Source organism: Myotis brandtii, unplaced genomic scaffold (genome assembly GCF_000412655.1).
Source record: "Myotis brandtii unplaced genomic scaffold, ASM41265v1 scaffold13, whole genome shotgun sequence".
Taxonomy (NCBI): Eukaryota; Metazoa; Chordata; class Mammalia; order Chiroptera; family Vespertilionidae; genus Myotis; species Myotis brandtii.
Window position 1 is genome coordinate 799,139 of NW_005354595.1, and position 25,812 is coordinate 824,950.

Here is a 25,812-nt window from a genome sequence, read left to right on the forward strand (position 1 = left end):
TCTTTGACTTGATTCTTGCGCTCCTCTGGTCTGCTATTGGGTGTCTGTATAATATTCTTTATTTCAGTCCGTGTATGCTTAATTTCTAGTTGGTTCTTTATCATAGCATCGAGGGTCTCATTAGTTTTCGTGACTCTCTCCTCAAGTTTATTGACAGCTTCTAGCACATTTTTGCAAGCCCTCAAAATTGCGATTTTTAGCTCTATATCCTCCATTTCTGTCATGTTTTTTTGTCTCCGCATTTTTTATGCTTTCTTGGTGCACCCCCTAGTGGTCTTTGTGCGCAGTCTTGTTCTAGTTGAGCCTTGATTGTTGTAGTTAATACTAGAGGGATTTGACCACCAGGCCGACTGGCTGTGTGAATCAGCTGTGTCTGCCGCGGAAAACTTCTGTCCTCTGGGGAGGTGCTAATCTAGCCTTTGCCTGAGGCGATCTGGCAAATGGCTCTGCGCAGGGCTTGGGCGGGGCGGGCTCAACAGGGCGGGCGGAGGGAGCGGTTATGGCCCCTCTCAGTCCCGTTCCCAGAGGCTCTGCTTCTCAGAACCCCAGGAACCGCTGCAAACCTCGGAGGGAAAGCTGCCTTCCAACTGATGCCAGACACTCCCGCTTCTCCCGTTTGGGTCCGAGTCCCCAGCGATTCGCCCGTATCTGGAGCTCAGAGTCTGAGACTCCCCCCTGACCGAAAACGACAACCGCGCTCTCAGCCACCAGCCCGCTTTGCGCGCGCACCTCCGCACCTGAGTATTTTCCACACTGCGCCTCCTCTGAGCCTCGGTGTGCTGTTATTTTTCCTTCTAGTTGAAGAGTCTCTCCTCAGCCAGCCTTCCTGTGGTTCTGGGTGATGTCCGTTCCGTCTTTTAGTTGTATTTTTGAAGTGGTTGTTTGCGGCAGCAGTCTCCGGTGTTTACCTATGCCGCCATCTTGGTGGAGTCATCTGCCTTATTTTTTAACCCAGTGTGAGTGTTGTGTAACTTGCAAGAAAAAAAAATATCCTAAATGATACAGGTAGGTGCAAGGGTTCAAATGTGAATGTCAGATCTAAGCTCTTGGTCTCAGCAACACTACCCTGGTAACATTGGTTACCTTACAGAGAGGGAAATGGAGGAAATTAAGGGGAAGTTCGAAAGTTCTCTGAAGGTTTATCTTCTCCATTGTTTCATTTGCACGACATGGCTGATAAGGATTGGGTCAGTGAAATTGAATGAGACTTGGTGTGGCTGGCCTGGCACTGACTTAGGGTCAGTGGGGAGGTCAAAAGATTGTTACTAGGCGCTAGCGTTCCTTGAGGGTTACCACTGGCCTGTACTAGACTAAGCATTTTATATTGATTAACACATTTTATTCATTAAAAATATATTTAATGTTCACTATAAAAAAAAACAACAGAAAAATCGGGGGCTTCCCTTTGCATACCCCCCTTCCCCCCTTAGAACGCATCTGGAGTCTGAGAGAGGTCCAGTCACGGGCTGGGTGGGGTGGGGTGCTCACTGCCACCTGAAAGCGTCTACAAAGGACACACAGAGGAGGTGGCCCTTGAATTGGCTCATCAAAGGTCAGCAAGTGTTCATCAGGCAAACCGGGACTGGCGGGCAGGGCACCTGGACGCGGGCGCCCACGGGGGTGGAAGCGTGGATGCTAGACAAGCTGCAGGGGTGAGGAGGAGCCTGGGGACCAGGCCAGCACTGGTCCAGACCCGGACTGTGGCCGCTCGGGACCCTGTCTTCGCGCCTCCTTGCCCGAGGCCACGGCTCTTCCCACTTTCTGCCACGTCCCCAGTTAGGACACTGGTGCGGGGACAGCACGACCCGGGCAGGGCTCCAATGGGAGGCTTTTACACACACACACACACACACACACACACACACACACCCTCTCACGAACGCCCCGCCCTGGGGAAGCCCCGCCCTCCCTGGAATGTTCCTTAAATCCAGGCGGGAGTGCTCTGTTGCGTAGTCACAATCGCTGTCTCCGGGTAGTGGAACGTGCGGACTCACTTAGTAAGTAAAGACCCTCCCCCGCCCATCCAGGCCGCGCTTTTTCCTCCTTTCCCCCCCTTTTTTTCTCCTGCTGAGTTTCTAGACACCCTGGGCGGAGCGTTTGCGCGTGGCTCTCCCCCTCCTTTTGCTGAATAACCTCCGGCCTTGCGCTCGGAGGAAGCGACGCAAGCTGTTCGGACGCCTCTGTGCCCTGCAAGTTCTTGGAGAGGTCGGAAAGGGGTGTTGGCTGGAGAGAATTTCGGCTGCACGGCGTAGCTGCCTGCTCCGGGGCTGCGAACCTGGGACGGGTGTGGAAGGAGAGGAAAGGCAGGGGTCGGAGTTCCATTCCCGGGCACCGGTCTGAGCGGGGCGGGAGGTGGGAGCCTGGGGCGGGTGTGCCAGGCGCTCACCAGGCCCCCTGACTCGGGTCGGTGGGATGCTCGCTGAACTGCTCCGCGCCTCTGCGGCCAGGCCCTTTCCAAGGGGCTCCTGGACGGCGGCGAATTCAGAATTCTCAGCTGCTGCCGCCTGGGGAAAAGAAGCCAGCAGGCACAGTGGGGCTGCGGATGGGGCGGGTCCGACCGCTCCTCTTGCAATGTGTCCCCTCCAGGCCACATGTGTCCCCGACCAGTGCTGGCGGCAGCATGAAATCGCCAGCGGCTGCGGGCGGTTAGCGGCTGAGTCACAGATGGGGAAGGCGCGGTTCCCACGTGATGCAGGGCAATTCAGAGCTATGAGAATGATCTCTCGTTTTTGTGTGAGAGCGAATTTAAATCCCAACAAATCCTTGATTTCCCGCTCGGTTTGCCCAAGAAAACTCGCGCCTGCAAATGGGGCGGAGCAGCAGCGCCACCCGGTGCTGTTCAAGTGTTCCTGAGACTGTCTGAGAACATGTTGCTCCAAGTCTGAGATTTTCAACTGATGTGCCGCAGGAATTTTTTAAAAAATATATATTTTATTGATTTTTTTACAGAGAGAAAGGGAGAGGGAGGGAGAGTTAGAAACATCGATTCAGCTGCCTCTTGCACGCCCCCTACTGGGGATGTGCCCGCAACCCAGGTACATGCCCTTGACTGGAATCGAACCTGGGACCCTTCAGTCTGCAGGCCGACGCTCTATCCGCTGAGCCAAACCAGTTAGGGCGCCGCAGGAATTTTTTTAAAAAATGCAATACCTGACTATTGAGTCAGGGGCACTCACCTCTTTTCCCTTAGACTGTCAAATTTAACAATGACAACAGCCAGGCCAGTGTGGTCCAGTGGTTGAGCGTGGACCTATGAACCAGGAGGTCCTGGTTGGATTCCAGGTCAAAGTGCATGCCCAGTGAGGGGGTGTGCAGGAAGCAGCCGATTAATGATTGTCTCTCATTATTGACCTTTCTCTCTCTCTCTCTCTCTCTCCCTCTCCCTTGCTCTCTGAAGTCAATTTTTTAAAAAATGACAAACGCCATCCAGTGTGAATGGATCAAAATTATACCTCAGATCATCAAAAAATACATTTTTTTTTTTTTTTGCTGTGCCACAGAGTTTGAGCAATTAGTTTGTGTGCCAGGAGTTGAAAATCACTGCTCTATCCATTTGAAAGATGTGCATGGACTTCTAGTCTGTTCTTTGTGTTTGACAATATTTCTTAGAATTCGTTTCATGTGGGGCAAGAAACAGAATATTTGCACACCAGGTAGGTGTTCCGTTCCCTGGCGGTGGCTGGGAAGCATTTCTGTGCTGGATTACATTTTTCCTGGTCTTGACCGTTTCCCAAGGAAGCCTCAGTTTGCGTTTTGTACACTGTATGCTGTGAATGATAACAATGCCCATTCTACAGGGAAGTTATGAAGATAAAATGAAATGATGACTATGAAGTGCTGAGCACAGCAACAAAAACAGAGTGAATACTAAAGAAGGGTGATTGATACTCTATGATAATGATGAGAAGTAAATGATGGGTAGACCCTGTTGTCTGGCCCCAGTGCAATGACTAGTGAGCTATAATAATCCAGTCACTTTGTGACATGTGACTACTATGTTCTAGGAGTTTCAGGATGGTTCGTGCTAAGAGCTGGACCCTGAAGAAGCACTTTGAAGGCAACCCTACAAATAGTAACTTTGAGATGAAGACAGTAGAACTCCCACCCTTAAAAAATGGAGGTAAGTCATATCATATGATTTGAACGGAAAGAGACTGTATCAATCAAACTTTGCTGCATAACAAACTACCCCAAAACTTAGTAACTTCAAACAACAGTCATTTATTAGCACACAATTCTGTGGCTTCAGTTCTCCTCTGTGTGGCCTTCCTAGCAAGCTAATTTGAGCTCTTTATTTCCACGGTGGTCTCCTGAATCTAGAGCAGCAAGAATTGGCAAGCTGCAAGTACTTTTCTAACCTCTACTTGTGTCATGTTTGCTAATAAAGTTGTCAAAGCAAGTCACAGCCAAGCCCAGGTCAAGGAGAGGGAACAGACTTCTGATGAGAGGATTGGCAGAGAGGCCCTCACACAGAGATGGGAGGTATTCTCGGCCATTCTCAGTCTGCCACAGAGACTTTTTCAAAGTCCTCTGTGTGAAGCCTCGATCGATGTCATGTTGGAGGATCCCTCTTCTTTCTTGGTAATTGACACTTGAGCTTGGGTGCATTATTCTTCATGACTTTGATCGATGGGAGGATTTCCTCTCTGGCCTGGTGAACCCTATGATGACAGTGGGGTAGACAGTCTGTGTGCAGAGCTCAGACTATCCCTGTGAGGAGACAAGGAGGTGAAAATCCTCATTCTTCATTGAGGAGGGTCCTGTCCACTTGGGGGAACTGAATGGTCAAGTCAAACCTAAGGGTATCTATGGGAGAGAAATGGCAACACACTTCATAACATGTTTGGAAATGAGCTTTGTAGAGCAGACTTTAAGGAGGGTCTTAATCGGTGTTTACAGGTAGGTAAGCTATGTGAAAAGGGCATGCAATCAAATAGTATGACCAAGTTATCTGTCCCATATAAATCGGGATAGCCAGGACTCAGCTTCAAAATTCAAGAGAATGTGTACCTAAGAGCCAGGCTAGCAACATACATATTCATATATACTACTATATTGTTGTTGTTTATTTTTTTATTGATTTCAGAAAGGAAGGGAGAGTGAGAGAGAAATAGAAACATCAATGATGAGAAAGAGTCATTGATTGGCTGCCTCCTGCATGCCCTACATTGGGGATCGAGAGTGCAACCCAGGCATGTACCCTGACCGGGAATTGAACCGTGACCTCCTAGTTCATAGGTGGATGCTCAACCACTGAGCCATGTTGGCTGGGCACAACATGCATAGCTATACGAATAAAAGGGTAATATGCTAATTAGACTGGGAGACCTTCCGGACAAAGCCATGGTGGTGGGGCCAAGGCAGAGGCAGTTAGGGACAATCAGGCCAGGGGTGGAGGGCAGTTGGGGGTGATTAGTAGTGAGGAACAACCAAACGACTGAGCAGCAGGCTGCGTGGGGCGACCAGACCGGCACAGGTGTTAGTGAGGGACGACTAAACAACTGAACAGCAGACTGCGTGGGGCGACCTGGCCAGCAGGGGGGTTAGTGAGGGACGACCAAATGACTGAACAGCAGGATCAGGCCTAAACTGGCAGTCAGACATCCCCCAAGGGGTCCCGGATTGGAGAGGGTACAGGCTGGGCTAGGGGACCCCCGCCCCCCCCGCCCCCCCACATGAATTTCATGCACCGGGCCACTAGTTCTTTAATACTAACTGGAACTGGTAATGAAACCCTAGGTGAGTACTGCAATATAGTGGTTACAAATATGGCCCTGGGCAAGTTGCTGAACCTAAACTTAAATAAAGTAGAAACAACAATTGTTGAGAATATCCTATGGAATAATACATGAAAATCATGGAGTGCTGTGCAAATATCATCATGATGATGATGATAATGATGATGACCACCACCATCATCATCATCAACAACAACAACAATAGGCTGGGCCAAATGTGAGTCCTTCTTGGCTCTTCAATAGGAAGTACTTATGAGAGGGCAGCCCTGAAGCTGAAATACGATCTGTGTTTATTTAGAATGTCAGAGACAACAAAGGCATCAAGCCTTTAGTTCTAATTGCCTATGGGATGCTTTCTTTTGTAGAGGTCCTGCTGGAAGCTTTGTTCCTCACTGTGGATCCTTACATGAGGTATTATTTTCCTCTTAAAAATTCTTATATTGTATGTTAGTCTCTATGTTAAAGTAGCTCATCTTGTAAAATAGCCAGCTGATTCAAAATAGTCATTTCCCCCTGATTCTCCCAGCACAGTAAGAGTGATGGGATTTGTGGCAGGCAAAGGCCAGAGAAGCTTGGTGAGGAATTACCCTGGCCTCTTTATTTTACAATTACCTCCTATCTTAGTGTCCACAGTTTGCCTCTCATTGCTCACCAGAGTTGCTTCCAGAAAAATTAAAAAAAAAACAAAAACCAATCTCCAATTTGTCCATTTCACTACTGGCAAACAATTTGAGTAGAGGAAGATGCTAAGACTAAAATTGGATTTTCTTGCCTTCTATTTCCCTATATTCTTGTAATTTGGGTAATCTGCAGGTGACTCAAACTGAGTACTCAGTAAATTCTCTGGGAGGGAAGAGAATAAAAGCCTTCATAGGTCACACACTCCTCCGTAATTTTTTGCCTAGGTAATCCATATAGTCATCTTTCCTTTAAATAATTTTTCTCCTAGTTGATTGATAGAGATGCAAAGCTAAGACACCAGCTGCGTGTTTGCAATTCAACTTGGTTCTGACACTACCTACCAGAAGATAGTGTCAGATCCCACAGGTTAAAGGTTCAGTCCCACAAGTCTGTCCATCCCCCTTTAGGCACCAATTGCAAGTCCAGGTTTCTGCGCACACTTCCCCAATGGTAAACTCAAGACAGTTTTTCCCAGATGCTCTTATGTATTAAGCATGGATTATTTTTTTCCAGATTGGCGGCCAAACGATTGAAGGAGGGTGATACGTTGATGGGGCAGCAAGTGGCCAGGTAGATATTTCCATTTACCCCAGTGTTTGGAAAATATGTCTCCCCTTTACCTTCTGCTAGGCCCTGTCTCTTGTCTATTGCTCTCACAATTTCTTCAACTGTGTACCAGTAGTTCACTCATTGTTTGATCTTCAAAGCAACATGGGAATTGTTCTTTTCCTGACTAATGGGAAAGGAAGAAAGGCTGTGAAATTGTCATCATTTCAACTTCACTTTGCTATACTTACTTTTAATTACTAAAAAAAATTGTATTTGTCCAGTTCATAATTATTTTGTAGAAATTCAAATAAAACAAAAAATTTGTATCTTGGAAGCTGACAGTTCCCCCATCATCCTCAGAGAGGACTGTTGTGAATGTATTATTATTTCAAAATTTTTTTCAGTACACATACTAATATCTATACTTTTTAAAAATGGGATTAAATGCCCTTCAGCAAATTGCCTTTCTCAATATGTGATGGATGTCCTTTGTTGGTAGTATATAAATATACTACCTATCTTTTAATGGCTATAATTTATGCCATTGTTATCTGCCAATTAACTAATCCACTACTGACAACCATTCCCAAATATGAATAGTTCTGCAAGGAATAGGTATACGTGTGTCTGTGTATTCTTTGCCCACTTTGATGAATATTGTTTTACATTAAATTTCCAGAAGTATAAATTCTAGGTCAAAGGAGGTACGCATTTTTAATTTGAAGAGATGATGATAAATTGCTCTTCCAAATGATTGTATGAGTATCCACTCCTACCAATATCATATTAATCACCCTGTGTCCTACATAACTATGTGACTATTGCTTACCATCAATCTTGGCAATTTGAGAAGAATATGTTGATACTTCATGCCCAGTTTAATTTGCATTTCTTTCATTATTAGTGATGTTGACATTCTTTTTGTAAATTAATGATCGATTTCTTCTGTGAATTATCTGTTTATGTCCTTTGCCCTTTAGGTCTTTTCATCTCATCTGTTAGGAATATTACTTTTGCAAGTAGTTGGGTCTTTGTTTTTCTTTATCTTTCTTCTATATCCAATCATAGTTTAAACATTTTATGAGATACCATTTTTAATATTTGTAATTATGGCTTCTTGGTTTTATTGCATGATGATAAAGGCATTCTTCTCACCAAATGACTAAAAGATTTATCTTCTAGTATGTTATACTTTAATTTTTCACATTTAAATCTTTGAATTATTTTATTTTGGAATAAGGACTTAAGTGTTTGCTTTATGTCCAAATGACTAGCCAGTTATACCATTTATTAAAATTTTATTTGGATTTTTATTGGGACTTCAGTAACTATAGATTTATTTAGTGAGAACTGCTATATTTATAATATATCTCTCCAAGTACAAGTTATATCTCTTCATTTATCTATTTTTGTGTTATGGCTTATTAACAGTTTTCTTCATGTAGGTCTTACTCATTTCTTGCTAACAATCAAAGGAGTGAACATGTACTTGTGTTTGCTGAGTTGCCAAAGTCTTTTTTTTTTTTTTACACATAATACCCAGTAATGGAAATGTTATTATAATACTCTCATACATTAAGTGTAAAAGCAAAAGTTGGCATAACTTTCTCAAGAGGAATTTGGCAATATCCAGCAACAGTTAATGTTTTAATACTCTTTACCCTAGTAATTCTATCTAGAGAAATACTGTCTAAGGAAATAACAAGTTCTTATTTATGGATAGAAATTGAAATGTAATTTACATTAGGAAAAATACTGGAAATAGTCTGAATGTCTAATAATGGGGAAATAATTAAATTCATTATAGTTTTTGAAGGATTCTGACTAACATGAGAAAAAGTATAAGTTATATAGACTAATATCATGTTGAAGGAGAAAATTAGATTACAAAACACATAAAATTACTTCACTTATGTAAAGACACACAATATATGCACATTAAAAAATATATCAAGATTGCCATAAAATACACCAAAATATTACAAGTTATCTTTGTTTCATAGGCTTAGAACTGATACTTTTATTTGTTTTGAATTTTCTAAAAATAAATGTATGTTATATAACTTTATGATCTTGGGAGAGGGACAATAAAGAATGGTAAGAGTGGGAGATGCTGGAAGAAAGGAAATCGACAAATGAGACAAAAAAGGAGCAGCTTAGAGAGAGAGGTAAAAAGCCTGACAAAATCCTGGAAACCAATGGGAAAGAGTGTGAGGTGGCACAGTGTGTTGAATACAGTAGAAAAGTCAAATCAGATAATGAATGAAGAGTGTCCACTGGATTTTGCTCTCAGGGGGTTGTTGTGACCTTAGTGGCATTGTGGGGGTGTTGCATTGAGTTATCAAGTGAATGGGAAGCAAAGAAGACAGAGGAAGGAGGCAGGGAGAAAATGGGATTGTAAAATAGCAGAGTTGAGCAGGCTTTTACGCTGAGGGCAAGGGACAGTAGGGAGGAAAGTGTTACAGATTCAGGGGAGAAGAAGGGCTCAGAAATGGAGGGTGACCCCTGAAGAACATAAGCAGCTGGTTCCAGGGCACCGCGAGACAGAGGATGGACACCTCTTGCTTAGATAGAAGAGAAGTGGGTTAGGACAGGGACAGATGCTGGGCCAATTGAGAGCATCCATGTCTGATGGCCCCTATATTTTGTCCAGAAGAAGGAGAGACCAATGGCTAAGAATTAAGCTGGAGAGATGTGGGCAGGGTATTCATTCGTGGAATATCAACCTCCGTGCTCATTGTATAGAGCCACACAGCATCCCCATCCTCTTCGAAGGCAAGAGGTTTCACATGTCCCGATGTGCTTTATCTTTCAGAGTTGTGGAAAGTAAAAACTCGGCCTTTCCCACAGGAACTGTAGTATTGGCTTCTTCAGGCTGGACATCACACTCCATTTCTGACGGAAAAGAACTAGAGAAGATGCCGGAAGCGTGGCCAAGCACATTACCTCTGTCTTTGATGCTGGGAACACTCGGCATGCCGGGGTGAGCTTTGTGCCTGTATGCCACTTGTTTGAGTGCCTGACACTCCGTATTTCCTAAATGCTTTGTCCAGAACTTGGTCAATCAGAAGAGACAAGGCATTAGAGCAGTGGTTCTCAACCTTCTGGCCCTTTAAATACAGTTCCTCATGTTGTGACCCAACCATAAAATTATTTTCGTTGCTACTTCATAACTGTAATGTTGCTACTGTTATGAATCGTAATGTAAATATCTGATATGCAGGATGGTCTTAGGCAACCCCTGTGAAAGGGTCGTTCGACCGCCAAAGGGGTTGCGACCCACAGGTTGAGAACCTCTGCATTATAGGTTCAGGGCTGATTAGAGAAGATGGTGGGGTTAAGAAGGAAAGAAGAGTGGGCGAGGCTCAAGGTAGCCTTAAAACTAAAGGAAAAAAAGGGGGGAATCAGGTCAGTGACACTCAGGTATAAAGAGGAAGCAGGAGGGAGAAGCAAGGTGGGCACGATCCCTCTCAAGCAGCTGGCAAATGGCAACGCAAAGGCACCAGCTCCTCCTGTCCCTGGGAGGGTCCTACCTTCACCCATCACTCATCTCTGCCTCCATTTCAGAATTCTGAAAGGGAAGGAGTTCAGTCTACCTTGGTTTTCTGCGTCTGTATCCTTCCCCACCTTTCCCTGAGGAGCAAGAGAAGCTGGACATTAAATAACGAAGATGAATCACAGATTATACTAGTAGCTGTGCAGTCTCTCCGCTTGGCACAGATTTAAAATAAATGCCCAGGTGTCTCTTGACCTTGGGAAGTTCTTCCTGTCCCTCAGGAAGACACCTGGTCAGTTCATCCTGTGTCTACGTTCCAGGTCCCGGCTGCATCGTGGACCTCAAGTTTCTTTTATGCCCGGGAGAAGCAAGGTCGACTGAATTCCTTTTGGGGTCCCCAACACGTTCTAGTCATCGCCTGGAATTCCTTTATTTCTGCTCTTTTGCTATGTCGTGTGATCCTTTCCTTCCTTCCTTCTTCCTTCCTTCCGTTTTCACCTTTCTCCCTTCCTTCCTGCCTTTCTTCCTCTTCATTTCCCCCCATTTGCCCTCCCTCTTTCTTTTGAAAAACACTGGATTAAGGGAATATTAGTTAGATATTTGGGTCCTTGGATAAAGTGCTGCCTAAGCCTTTCACTACGTTCCCTTCAGTGCTCAACTCTCATGGACCCCAAATAGAGTCAAGGCCCAGGAAGCTTGTTATGCCAATATATAGTTTCTGTTTTTGGGGTTTTTTTTTTTAAAGAAATCACATTTTTAAATATTTTATTGATTTTTTTACAGAGAGGAAGGGAGAGGGATAGAGTTAGAAATTTTGATGAGAGAGAAACATCGATCAGCTGCCTTCTGCACACCCCCTACTGGGGATGTGCCCGAAACCAAGGTACATGCCCTTGACTGGAATTGAACCTGGAACCCTTCAGTCTGCAGGCTGACACTCTATCCACTGAGCCAAACCAGTTAGGGCTGTAGTTTCTGTTTTATATAGAAACAACTTTACATGAATTTGTCTGAAATGTTGAAAGTGGCTTAGCAGTCACCATAATGGGTATGGATTTCATTGGCTCAGACTCGGGGGTGCAAAATGTAACTCAAACTGTTTCTACTATTGCACTTTATTTCTATTTCAAGCCCTTATTTTGGCTGGTGTAGTAAAAGAAAACCCCAGTAAATTCAGTGATTTCTCAGGTCATTTCAGGTCTCAAGCTCAGCATTTCCTTTATCTTCTCCCTAGGGTTGATGAAAAGCTCCAAGGGCGAATGCAAGTTCAGTGTCAGTAGAAGGGGGACAACGACTTCTTGAGCTTGATCTTTCTTAGTCTGAGGCTAGTCTCCTGCTCAAAGCGTAACTTTTCCCATTGTGTCTTCAACCACGTCTTCTTCCAAGCCAGCAATGCACGGAGGTGTGGTGGTTTCTTCACCTACTCCCCATCAGTACTGTCTGAGCTGTATCTTTGCAAGCCTAGTGTTCTTTTCCTGCAAGCTACCTTTGACATCCTATTTGGGGTGAGATGAAGAAGTTTCAGAAGTTCTCCATACTGCTTTGGAGCCATGGGAAACTCCAGGTGTTTCTCTCTGACCCTGTCATGCCTAGACACCTCATACCATTATATCTGCTCTGTGGCTGTGGCACCGGGATGACCTGGAGGCTTTCCCCATGAAGCTCTCCATCTCCCTAGGAGTTAGATGCGAATGAGGCACAACCTCTCTATTCTTGGGTCACTAAAGTTTAAGGGGGACCTATCTTCTTTTACCCCCAAGACTTCACCTGGTGATAGATAGGATGCAGTCCCCTTCCAGCCAACTCTCCCTTCCCACCCTAGTCCCCTCATTATTTCTGTTTGGAGTAAGGGGTAAGGAAAGAGAAGGTGGACCATTAGTGGATGGTAATATTCATTTCCTATTGTTTTCTTTTACCTAGACCCATGACAGTCTAAGAAGGTCTTTGGGATATATCTGAATGAATTATATGGGAAAGCAACAAATTTATTCACATATCCTTAATTTTCTTTCCTCAGCCTAACAGCCTACTTTGGCCTACTCGACATCTGTAGTGCAAAAAGTGGAGAAACAGTCTTGGTTAATGCAGCAGCAGGAGCCGTGGGCTCTGTTGTGGGGCAGATAGCTAAGATCAAGGTAAGTGTCTTCCTCTAGGAGCAAATGCTCAGCACCCACAGTGTGCACTGGGAATGCAGCAATGAACACAGCAGACCTTCCCTAGTCTCGGAGATGCAGTGGTTCTCAACCTTCCTAATGCCGCGACCCTTTAATACAGTTCCTCATGTTGTGGTGACCCCCAACCATAAAATTATTTTCGTTGCTACTTCATAACTGTAATTTTGCTACTGTTATGAATCGTAATGTAAATATCTGATATGCAGGATGTATTTTCAGGGGTCGCGACCCACAGGTTGAGAACCGCTGGTAGTGGATCTTGTTTAGAATTTGAAGATTGGGAATGAATGAGAAATGGGAGAATGAGGAAAAAATGAACATTGTTACTTTTTTAAAATATATTTTTATTGATTTCAGAGAGGCAGGGAGAAGAGAGAGAGAGAAAAAAAATAAATGATGAAAGAGACCCACTGATTGGCTGCCTCCTGCATGCCCCCTACTGGGGATTGAGCCTGAAACCTGGGCATGTGCCCTGACCGGGAATCGAACTGAAATCTCCTGGTGCAAGGGAAGATGCTCAACCAACTGAGCCACACCAGCCAGGCTTCTTTCATAGTGGCTGCTGAGCATTTCTTGTTACAACCTTACCTTCTCTCCTTATGATTGTCCCCAACAATAAAGGAGGAACGTGAGGTTAGCCAATCAAGATAGCCCACGTGGCCCCATGGCGAAGGCTACTACAGTCAGCCCAGAGCGGTGGGGCCAACTCCTAGGAGGTACCTAGGGCATGGAAACATTGCTCTGATTTAGGCAGGAGTCTGTGTTCAAGAGATCTGATGTGATGGTGGGCAGCAGGCCGCTCAGACATGGTCAGGATGTGTCACATGGAGGAATGTTGCAAGCTGATTTGGCTTAGCTGATCCTTTGCCAGAGGCTGGGATGCAGAATCGGGACCTAGTTCCTGGGAAAAGAGTGAAGTAAAATACAGATGAATACAGGACTATAACCAATAGCCAAGGATTCAGGGTGGTCCCCAGTGTTAATGGGAGCTTGGGCTACAAATAAGAAATGAAGCTACCTTAGAGGTTACAGGAAGAATTTATTTACAAGTAAGTAAAGACATAGGAATAGATACTGAATTTTATCAAATGTTATTTCAGCATTTATCAGGTTAACTTTGCAGTTAATGAATTACATTAGTAGTCCAGTATTGAATCATTCTAGCATTCCTGGAATAAGCTTTATTTACCTATGGAAATTATGGGCTTGTACCTTGGAATTTTATTTGATCTCATTTTAAACAGAATTTTTGCATCTATCTTTATAGACGAGTTTGGTTTGAAGTTTTTTTTTTTTTTTGTTCTGAACTTATCAATATTCAGCTTGGGTTATGCTAGACTTACAAAACAAATTAGTAATATTTCCAATAGTCAAATATTAAATGTTTTCTTTAAACTGTAAGGCATGTTTATTTCAAAAATTTGATAGGACTTATCCTTAAACCTGTTCTTTTAGAAACCCCACAGGACACTGCCGTAATAAAAAGCTTAATCCTTAAAGGAGAGACAGAATTAGTTCTGCATTTTAGAGAAGTTACATTGCCTTGGTTCATAGTTTCCAGGGGCAAAGTACTAGAGGCAAGAAGTCTAATTAGGAGGCCCTTACAAGAATTCAGATGGAAACTGTGATGCATCAAAGGTAGAGATTAGATGTCAGAGCCAGCTTTTAGGATATTTGGGGAAAAAGAATAAAACCTGGTGATTGGATATGGATAGAAAGGGTGAGAAACATCTGCATGAAGGAGGCATTGAGGTCATAAGTGTCGATGAGATCATCCTGTGAGTTTATAAGGCTAGAAGGACAAAAGACAGAGGGGGGAGCTTTTGCAAGAGTTTTTTTCTTGAGTCATGAAAAAATGGGAAAAGTAGATTGCAGTTATTGTTTGTACAGATACATGTATGAACCCAAAGGCCTTCCCCTAACTGAAAGTGCATAGTGGCTCATCTTCTGGTCTTCACGATCCATTCAGAATGTAAGAGAGCTTTCTGAAGAGCTACTTTCTATGTGCCAATATAGTATCCAGTCTCAGCCTAAATGTGCTTTGCAGATTAAGCAGCATCTAGTCCAATGCTTTGGGCCAAATCAAACAAAAGGGGACAGTTACCGGGAGGGCTACCTATGAAATGAGAGTCCCAGAACTGAGCCAAAATAATAGTTAAAGGACAGCTGCACCAAGACATAGCATGCAAGTCATTGCAAGGGAAGAGAAGCTTCAAAATAAAGAAACAAGAGAGGGCCTGGCCGGTATAACTCAATGGTTGGGCATCGACCTATGACCAGGAGGTCACAGTTCAATTCCCAGCCAGGGCACATGCCTGGGTTTTAGGCTAGCTCCCAGTGGGGGGTATGCAGGAGGCAGCCGATTGATGATTCACTCTGATCATTGATGTTTCTATCTCCCTCTTCTTTCCTCTCTGAAATCAATAAAAAACATTAATTTAAAAAAAAAAAAAAACCACAAGAGAGACAAATGAATATGTTGTCAAGCCGGCAGGTTGAAATGAACTGCAAACCACATTAACATAGAAAGGATCTATTGGGTAGTCAGAGGCAAGCTGAAGTTATTCTTGGGTTGTAGGATGGTTCAGGGACTAATTTTACTTATAGGGGGCCCATCGTGGTATTCTCATATACGTGGCTCAGCCCCTCAGAAGGTGTCCTTGGGGAACCTGACCTTTCTGGACTAGGAGGGTGGAGTTGTCTGTGCTTGTGACTTATAAATGATTTCCTTCCCCCGCCCCACCCCTACTTAGGGCTGCAAAGTTGTTGGAGCAGCAGGGTCTGATGATAAGGTTGCCTACCTTAAAAAGCTTGGATTTGACGTTGCCTTTAACTACAAGACAATAAAGTCTTTGGAAGAAACGTTGAAAAAAGCTTCTCCTGACGGTTATGATTGTTATTTTGATAATGTAAGTACAAATTAGACTTAAAATCTGATTTACTAACAAAGTAACTATACAGGGAATATACTTCTGGAGTTTCCATCTGAAATCTATGACTAAAGCACGTATGACTTTTTAAACAAACAAAACAAAAATAGCTTTATTGTGATATAATTCACCCATTTAAAATGTAGAATTTAATGGTTTTTAGTATATCCTCAGAATTGTACAACTGTCACCACAATCCATTTTAGAACATTTTTATCACACTAAAAAAGAAATGCTGTACTTATTAACAGTTCCACTTTCCCTCAAAAGTGGTCTTCTGTGACTGGCTTCTTACACTTAGCATGTTTTCTAGGTTCATCCATGTTGTAGCATGTATCAGTGATTCATTCCTTCTTATGGCCAAATAATATTCCATATATTGAATATCACATTTTATTTATCCATTCATCAGTTGATGGACATTTGTTATTTACACTTTTTGGCTGTTATATAATGCCGCTATGACCATTCATGTATAAGTTTTTGTGTGGATATGTTTTCATTTCTCTTGGATATACACCTACGAATGGAATTGCTGGGTCATATGGTAACTTCATGTTTAACATTTTGAGGTACTGCCAAACTATTTTGCACAATGGCTGCACTATTTTACATTCTTGCTAGCACCATATGAGGGTTCCAACATCCTCACCCACACTTATGATCCATCATTTTGATTAGGGCTATCCTGGTGGGTCTGAAGTGATAATTTCATTGTGGTTTTGATTTGCATTTCTTTAATAGCTAACATTGATCATCTTTTCATGTGCTTATTAGCCATTTGTATATCTTCTTTGGAGAAATGTCTGTTCAAATTCTTTGCCCATTTTTCAATTGGGCTATTCGTTGAGGTGTAAGGCCTCTTTATACATTCTGGATATAAATCCCTTTATCAGATATAGTCAGGTCTTGGTATTCCTGGTAGTTATGTTCTATAAAGTCACCACAAACACTGAGCCATTCATTGCTCCTGGAAAAGTATGTACATATATGCGCATATCTCACATAGATTACAATCTTAAATCCTAAAAACAACTCTTCCAATAGCTTCCATATTCTTTATTTTACAATAGGGAATAGGAGATTCAGAGAAATGTTAAGTAACTTGCCTGAGGCTGCCCCACTAATCCTCCCAAAGTTGGAGTTCATACCCCATCCAAATGGCTCAGGAGCAGAGCTTCTTGAACTAAACTGCACTGCCCCCTACTGTCTTCACCCTCCGATGATCTCTGTGAGAGAGCTGAGAAAAGAAGGCAGAGCCATGTCCTTGCTTGACCTTAGCTGGTAACTTTGCATCTCTTTCTCTGCTCTGCACATGTCTGCAAATGACCAGGGCAAGCCCTGTGAATATTGAGTTGGAGGTTATAAGTAAATTTTAGCAAGCAGTCCAGTTCACAAATATGGGATCCAGTAATAATGAGGATCCACTGTATATAGTTTGCAAATATTTTCTCCTATTCTGTTTATAAGTTGTTTTTCACTTTCTTGATGGTGTCTTTTAAAGCACAAAAGTTTTCCATTATTTTTTCTTTTGTCCCTTGGTGTCACATCTAATGCTTTACCCTACCCAAGATCATGAGCATTTATTCTTTTTGTTTGCTTCTAAGAGATTTATCGTTTTAGCTCTTACATTTAGGTCTAGGATGCATTTTAAGTTAATTTTTGTGTATGGTATAAGGAAGGAGTCCAATTTCCTTCTCTTCCATGGGGATATCCAGTTGTTCTACACCATTTGTTGAAAAGACTATCTTGTCCCTCTTGAGTTGTTTTGGCACTCTTATCACAACCAATGGACCATAAATGTAAGGGTTTATTTTTTTGGACTTCAATTTAGTTCTACTGATCTACATTTCTTTTCTCACATTGTTTTGATTAATATAGCTCTGTGGTAAGTTCGTTTTTTAAAAAAATATATTTTATTGATTTTTTTTTTTTTTTTACAGAGAGGAAGGGAGAGGGATAGAGAGTTAGAAACATCGATGAGAGAGAAACATCGATCAGCTGCCTCCTGCACACTCCCCACTGGGGATGTGCCCGCAACCAAGGTACATGCCCTTGACCGGAATCGAACCTGGGACCCTTGAGTCCACGGGCCGTCATTCTATCCACTGAGCCAAACCGGTTAGGGCTCTGTGGTAAGTTTTGAAAGTGAAAAATGTGAGTCTTCCCACATTGTTCTTTATATGGCATTTGAGTACTTTTCCAAACTTTTAGGTAGGGCAATGAGATTATTGAACTGAGCAGAGAACCTCACAATATAGAAGAATGCAATTTATAAGTTATATAATGTATGTTCCTTTAATAAAATGGAAATGCCCAGTTCCTATTGTCTTTTTCCAAATGCAAGTTTCTTCGCTACTGTGCTAATTCAATCAGTTTTGTTGCTGTTAAAACAAGTGATGTGAAATGATGATTTTAAATGAATGATTTTCCTGAATCTTCTAGTGTTTAGATTAAGGTTGTTATTTTTTGTTTCTTTGTTTTTGTCCTGTTTAGGTAGGTGGAGAATTTTCAAACATTGTTATCCCCCAAATGAAGAAATTTGGAAGAATTGCTATATGTGGGGCCATCTCTACATACAATAGTACTCGCCCAATTCCCCCAGGTAATGAGCTTATGCACATGGTCAAAGCTGTAGGAAGACTAGACAAGGAGAAGATTCACATATATGGCATCGGATATTAATAAGATGTTAGTGACTATCAAAATATTTAAAAGACTTTGTGGTATTCTTGATGAAATAGTATTTATCAGCTAACACAGAGAAATAACAGGATCTGAACATATGGAACAAACATATTATTATTATTATTGTTGTTGTTAAATATATTTTTATTGATTTCAGAGAGGAAGGTAGAAGGAGAGATAGAAGCATCAATGATGAGAGAGAATCATTGATTGGCTGCCTCCTGCACACCCTCTACTGAGGATGGAGCCGGCAACCTGGGCATGTGTCCTGACCAGGAATTGACCGTGACCTCCTTGTTCATAGGTTGACAGTCACTGAACCACGCCGGCCGGGCCAAACACATGTTATTAAAAGTTTTAGTTTTTACCTATTTCCTGAAAAAATGTAAAAAGACAGCCATGATTTGATTTAGAAAGAGAACATCTTGGTCTGGGTGGTAAAATGTCAGGGTTCTTCAGGATTTTCAGGATATTGCTGGAGGTGTGGGTATGGGTAGAAGGTGACTTGAAGTGGGTGAAGGGGAAAACAGGTTGCCATTTCCTTCAGACAGTCGTGGGCAGTGCTTCCTAGAGCAGCCGGCCACCCTGGCCTCACCAAACTGACAATTTCTTCTAAAAGGCAAAGGAGCATGCATGTCCCTCCCTCCATTCCTTGATGGTCCACGTTTAGTTTCTCCTGTGCCCTGCCATGCCTTCCGTCCCCCACTTCCTCACTCTCTTATGCTGAGAGAGCCCCTCCCACCTCCATGCCTATAAAGGTCTACAAATAGTGTCAATTAGAGAACTGGATTCATTAGGTCCCCATCTCTGAGAGATGTTGTATAGGCCTCCCATTTTACGAATGGGGAGATAAATGGCTGAGAGGACCAGAGACTCCTCAAATCCTATTATCAACACACTCAAAACAAAGACAGGTTTTCTGAACAACGCATACAGCGTCCTTTTCTGCTACAACAATTCTGTGTTGTTGGTGAGATTACAGGTTTCCTGTGGTCAAAACAAAAGGAGAAAGAACAAGAAAGAATCTTCTAGATTGTCATCATGATCTACGCAACCATACATAAACATTCTATGATAGACTTGACTCCTGGGAATGAAACCTTACAGCTCTGCTAGTTAACAACACGCAACTTGCCCTGAGACAGGTGGCCGAGAGTGAAAGGGGCCGTGGAAGGACAACCTATATATTCCCTCTTGAGCTGTGAAAAATCAAAGACACTACCTTCTCCAAGAAGGAAACTCCAGGCTCACTTGGCAGTCTTATTGGTAGGGACCTTTTTCCCCCTATATTTTTCTAATTGATGCTTAGCTAGAATCATGAGACATCTGCCCGCCAACTGAGCAAAGCTCCAGGATGTATTTCTTGACCACAGTCCAGATTGTCGAATTAGGACTCACAGGTGGGGAACGTCCAGCCTGAGAAATCATTTGGTCTGGCCCTGCCAAGGCATTAGGGATGAGTTAATTAAATGTTTGCCCAAATATAGCAGGCTAAGTTTTAAATTGGCAATTGTTTATGGCCCACAGATGATGTTATAAATATCCAAATGGCCCTTGGCAGAAAAAAGTTTCCCCACCTTGATAGGTGTAGCCAAATATTTTGGATAGAGTAACCTGATCTAGTTCTTTTTTGCAATTACTCTTTGGAAGTTCAGCTGCTCAGATAGGTCTTTGAGATGTCAGCTGGCCTTGTCCATTCCATTTTAATCAGATGGGATTCTGCCCTGCTTCTGATTTTCAGAAATTCTAACATATTTCACTATTAGGATAGCTCAGAGGCAAGTAACTATTTCCCCTAACTTTAAACTTTTTTTTTTTATCATTACCCAAGGATATTTTTTTCCCATTGATTTTTTAGAAAGAGTGTGGAAGGAAGAGAGGGGAGGAGAGGAGAGAGAGAAATATCGATGTGAGAGAAACACATCAATTGGTTGCCTCCTGCTTGCACCCCAACCAGAGCCAGGAATGGAACCTGCAACCAAGGTACATGCCCGGAATCAAACCCAAGACCCTTTGGTCTACGGCTGACATTCTAACCACTGAGCAAACCAACCAGGGCTATTTTCTGCCAACTTTAATGCCACATTTGTTGCCGCATTTATTTTTTGTTCTCAATAAAGAAAACCACATTCCCACCAGAGTGGACAAGCCCAGAAATGGTATTTCATCCTCTTCCAAATGAGGATTCCAATCCATAACCCAAAAAGAACTATATAGTTGGTGGGGGTCTTTTGAAGAAGCACCCTTTCTATGAGATCAATCTAGAATTTGGGTGTATCACTCTCTCATGTCACCCTCGTGTCTCACTCATTTTGCATCAGTGTCTTCTAGTTCAGGATGAAGCCCTATTTTTTCTGACTGCTAATATTACTTTCTTCAGAGTAGTAAGTGGGAACTTTTAGGCTTGAGTGATGGCAGTTATCAAAGATGCTGAAATAGACTGTCGCTTCTAACCGAACCTAACTTCCTGGAACTTGCAAGACTATACTCAGGTGTCATTCCCTCAGTGTCTGGTCACTTAAGATCCTTGGGAAAAGAAACCAGGCAATCATACAACCTTTGCTCTCTCACACAGAACAGTACTATCTTACAGGCCGCAGGGTAGCCTTGTGCTTTTTCTAGGCCAGTGGTCGGCAAACTCATTAGTCAACAGAGCCAAATAACAACAGTACAACGATTGAAATTTCTTTTGAGAGCAAAATTTTTTAAACTTCAACTATTTAGGTAGGTACATTGTTATTAACTTAATTAGGGTACTCCTAAGGCTTAGGAAGACCCACACTCAAGGGGCCAAAGAGCCGCAGTTTGCCGACCACGGTTCTAGGCTGGTGGTTCTCAAAGTGTGAGCCCAGGACCAGCAGCATCACCATCTCCTGGGAACGTATTAGAAATACAAATTCTTGGCGCCTACTCCATAGCCACCATCAGAAGTTGGGGGAGGGACCCAGCAATTTGACAAGCCCTGCACCTGATTCTGATACACACCGAAGTGTGAGACCCCACTGTTCAGGCTAACTCTTGGTTCCTGAAATGGCGAGGACAAAGGCAGGCATGGGAGCTGTTGAGCCTCTCGATCTCTTTTGTTGGCTCTTAGTCCAGGGGTGGACACTCATTGTTTTGCATCTCCTCTGAGTACAGAACAGAAGGAGATGGCTTTATGCCATAGAAGGACTGCATTAAGCCATCAAGAAGAACCTGCTAAGTACTGGGAATGTGAGGGGATTCATTCCTGAGTGGTGCAGAAATGTGTCCATCTTCAGGACCTCTTTCTAGTCTATAGAACTGTTTGGGAAGTTTTGGGTGGGCCTTGCTTCTGGCACGTCCAGAATGACCATTCTCTGGCTTCGTGACCTGTGCGAGGACTCCACGTGTGTTTCCTATTGCCGCTGTAACAAATGACCACAAACTTGGTGGCTTAAACCAACACAAATTTATTGTCTTATAGTTCTGGAGGTCAGAAGTCTAACATGAGTCAGCAGGGCTGTGTTCCCTCTGAAGGCTCCAGAAGAGAGTCTGTTTCTTTGCCTTTTCTAGCTCTAGAGGCTGCCTGCATTTCCTGGCTCCTGGCCCCTTCCTCCATCTTCAAAGCCAACAGCCTAAAATCATCAAAATCTCTCTTTCTCTCTGATCTCTGCTTCCATCATCACATTTTTTCCCCCGGACTCTGACTTTTTTTCATCCTTCTTTCCCTTATAAGGACCCTTGTGATTATTCTGGGCCCACCTATATACTACCCCAAAATTCCCCCACCTCAAGTTCTTAATCATATCTGCAAAGTCCCTTTTGCTCTGTAAGGTAACATCTTCACAGGGTTCTGGGAATTAGGATGTGGACCATTATTCTGCCTACCACAGAGTTGACTGGTGGGCAGCCCTGTGGATCAGAAAAGAGTGAAGGCAATGGAAGGGGGAGCAGTAAGAGAACAGTCAGTACTTGTTTTCACCATGGCCACCTCCCTGGACCCTGTCGCCCAAATGTGCCCTTTTCTTCACAGGTCCCTCCCCAGAGGTCATTATCTATCAGGAACTCCGCATGGAAGGGTTCCTGGTCAGCCGCTGGAAAAATGACCACCAGAAGGCTCTGAACGAATTGATGAAATGGGTCTCAGAGGTAAGGGGCTCCAGAGCCACTCCCTCCAATTGTACACCAGATCCCATTCCCCTGTGATGCTGTAGATACATCTTCACATACATCTCACTGCTCCCTACTTCATAGCAAAATACCCCCAAGTGTTGTCTGCAGTTCCTCTCTTTCCGTTCTTTCTTAGATCCACACATCAGGCTTTTGCACTGGTCACTGGGCCTCTTTTCTTCTCTGTCCATCCCTTAGTTAGCTCATCCAGGCTCGTGGTTGTTTTGTTTGTTTGTTTGTTTGTTTTTTGTGGGTTTTTGTTGTTGTTGTTAATCATTACCTGAGGATATTTTCCCATTGATTTTTAGGGAGAGTGGAAGGGAGAGAAAGAGACAGAGAGAGAAACATCAATGTGAGAGAGACACAAGGACTGGTTGCCTTTGCCTTCACACATGCCCCGACTAGAGCCAGGGATCGAGCCTGCAACTAAGGTATATGCCCTTGACCAGAATCGACGCTCTTTCCACTGAGCCAAAACGGCTAGAGCCAGGCTCACGGTTTTACATGTAGGTAGGCTGACAGTTCCTGAATGTCTGTCTCCTGCCTGCACCTCTCCCGAGCTCTAGACTGCTTGACAGCTGCACTTGCATGTGGGATACACACCTTCGACTTAACATGTCGAAAACGAACTATGTTTTGATCTTTCCTGCCAAACCTGCCCCCTTGATAGACCTCACCGTCTCAGTTATGGCAGTTTTACCCTGCCAGTTGCTCAGTCCAAAAACCTTGAAATCATCTTTGATTCCTTTCTTTCTCTCATTCATATCCATGTCTAACCTGTTGCAAAATTCTGGTGGCTCACCAGAATGCACACATACAGAATCTGACCACTCCTCCCACCTCCTTTGCTACCGCCCTGGTCCAGGCCACCACTTGTCTAGGATGTTGTGTCAGCTTCCACCTGGTGTCCCACCTTTGTGCCCTTACAGACAATTCCCAACACAGCAGCCAGAGTGATTTTTTAAAGCACAAATCAAGCCATGTCATTCTTATGCTCAAAACCCTGCAGAAGTCCCCATTTCACTTAGAATAAAACTTACAAGGCTATCAGCCATCTAGCCCCCATTACCTCTCTAATTTCATTTCTTAGTGTTTCCTCACTTTGCTCATCTACGCAATCCCTCCCCTTGCCTCTCTAACCCTCTGTAACTGCTCAATTCTCGCACCTCCTTTAAGTCTTTGCTAAAAACTGCCTTCTGAATGAACTTTGACAGTGACCCTATTTTAAATTGTAATCCCCCTTCATTCTTGCGCCTCCTTTTCGTTTACCCTTACAATTATCATCTTTCAATGTGACTTATATTACAATTCACTTCTTTAATTATTGCCCGTCTCCCACCAGGAGAATATAACCTCTATGCAGGCAACAGTGTTCATGCATTTTGTTTGCTGATGTATCCTTAGCACCTAGAGTGTCTGCATCAATGTAGGCATTAGATGAATATTGCCGAATGGATGAGGGGCATATATTTGTGCCATAGCTCTTCCAGGTCCTACAGTAGAGCCTTCTGACAGCCATGCCTTTAGAAGAGGAAGAAGCCAGCCAATCCCTTTGTCCTGTGCTGTGATCATTTTCCCGCCATGTAGAATGTTAGTCAATAGAGATCTGAATAAACAAGGTACATTATTTTACTTTTTAGAGGGGGAAAGTGCTATCACACGTTCTAATTCCTGGCTTTACGATCATCTCCCAATTCAAAGAAATAAATTGCTTCTCTGGCAACCATTGGAGGTTGGCATTTTTCCCAGCTAACACTTGTAGTGCTGGGCTGGGCTCATTCCAGGAAGCTGGGAAGAGCGAAATTATTTTTAAGTTCCCCGTGTGTAGCTGCTTTATCCCTGTTGGTGAAATTGAATCTAGCGCTACCTCAGTCACAGCTGACAGCAAGAAACCACCGTGCTGATGCCCCTAATGCGACCCTCTAACAAAGTGAACCTAATTATAGTTTTAAGTAACTAGTGAATTAGCCTAATTTCTCATCTACATTTTTCCTCATCTCTCCCCTTTTAAAAATATATTTTTTATTTTAGAATAATTTTAGATTTACAGAAAAATCAGAGTTCCCGTATAACCTATATCCTATGCCTAAATTCCCACATTATTAACATTTAATATTAGTATTCATCCTCTCCTTTTAACGTTTATTTATTTATTTAAATATATTTCCATCTATTTCAGAGAGGAAGGGAGAGGGAGAGAGAACCATCGATCAGCTGCCTCCTGCACACCCCCTACTGGGATTGAGCCGCAACCCAGGCATATGTCCCTGACCAGAATCAAACCCATGATCCCTCAGTCCGCAGGCTCACGCTCTATCCACTGAGCCAAGCCGGCCAGGGCTACTTTTAACCTTTAAATCGGATTATAGCTTTCAACTCTTTCCAGGTTCTTTGCCTCTTCAAGAGCAGGAATGAGCTTGGACTTTATAGTCAAGGGTGAAATTCCCAGTTTTCCTACTTAATAGTTGAGTGACCTCAAGCAAATGGTCTCTCCGTAAGTCCATAAAGGGTGCTACACTATCACTGGAATACATTAGGGTAAAAATAGTATCAGTAGCTCAGGTCTCTACATAAGACCCCTTAAAAAATCTTAAAAATGTGAATTAGTCCTACTCAGTAGCCTGTGTCTTGTAAGAGAAAGAGAATGAAAATCCTTCCTCACTAAATGAACCCTTCCCTCCCAGATTCCTAAATGAATGTTAAGCACACATTAACAGAACCTTGGCTTAAAGAGAAGACAGATCATCAAGGTGCCATGATACTTACATTTCCTGAACAGGCTCTGCCTCCTCAGGGTTCAAAGAAAAGCAATGAAGCTATGTCCTGGGAAGGATGAGCGCAGATCACACCATAAAGGGTGCGCCTTTCTCCAGCTACTTTCACCTCTTCTGAGATCATTACATTATAAAACTTTTCATATAACTTAGAGATTGCTTAAGCACTTCCTTGTGACATTTCTCCTATTGCTGGGCTGTGATCTGGTGCCTGTTATGAAATTCCTATTGTACTTTGTAATCTGTCACATACACTGTGTGTGTGGATCATGCCCCAAGGTGACGCACGTTCACAGAGCGGAGGGATTTCCAGCTATCCTTCCGTGTCCTGTGATGTACCTGATAAATTTGTTGCTACAATGAGAAAAGTGTATCATTTAGAATATGATATTAATCTATTACATTTGTTGTTGTTTTGATGCAGGGTAAAATCCAGTACCAGGAATACGTCACTGAAGGATTTGAGAACATGCCAGCTGCATTTATGGGAATGCTGAAAGGAGATAATTTGGGGAAAACAATAGTGAAAGCATGAAAAAAATGACACATAGAACCTAGGAATCATTTGGATGATTACTTAATTTCTTTTTAACCATTTGGTAAAAATGTATGCTGCCCTCTTTATCTAATAAATAGTGGTTGTTGCTCTAA

General features: G+C 43.1%; 1 protein-coding gene across 3 annotated transcripts; it reads left to right on the plus strand.

The window, feature by feature from the left end:
- Positions 1-1,904: 1,904 nt before the first annotated feature.
- PTGR1 (prostaglandin reductase 1) lies at positions 1,905-25,812 on the plus strand. Of its 3 annotated transcripts, none has more exons than XM_005859755.2 (10): positions 1,905-1,997; positions 4,005-4,120; positions 6,104-6,149; positions 6,933-6,989; positions 9,784-9,951; positions 12,482-12,599; positions 15,392-15,547; positions 18,065-18,173; positions 22,251-22,366; positions 25,586-25,812. In XM_005859755.2, the coding sequence occupies exons 2-10, from the start codon at positions 4,015-4,017 to the stop codon at positions 25,694-25,696; spliced, it is 987 nt and encodes a 328-aa protein (XP_005859817.1). In that variant the 5' UTR covers positions 1,905-1,997; positions 4,005-4,014; the 3' UTR covers positions 25,697-25,812. The 3 variants fall into 3 exon arrangements, with proteins under 3 accessions (XP_005859817.1, XP_005859818.1, XP_014389879.1); XM_005859756.2 differs by lacking the exon at positions 1,905-1,997 and adding an exon at positions 2,135-2,205; XM_014534393.1 differs by lacking the exon at positions 1,905-1,997 and adding an exon at positions 3,512-3,653.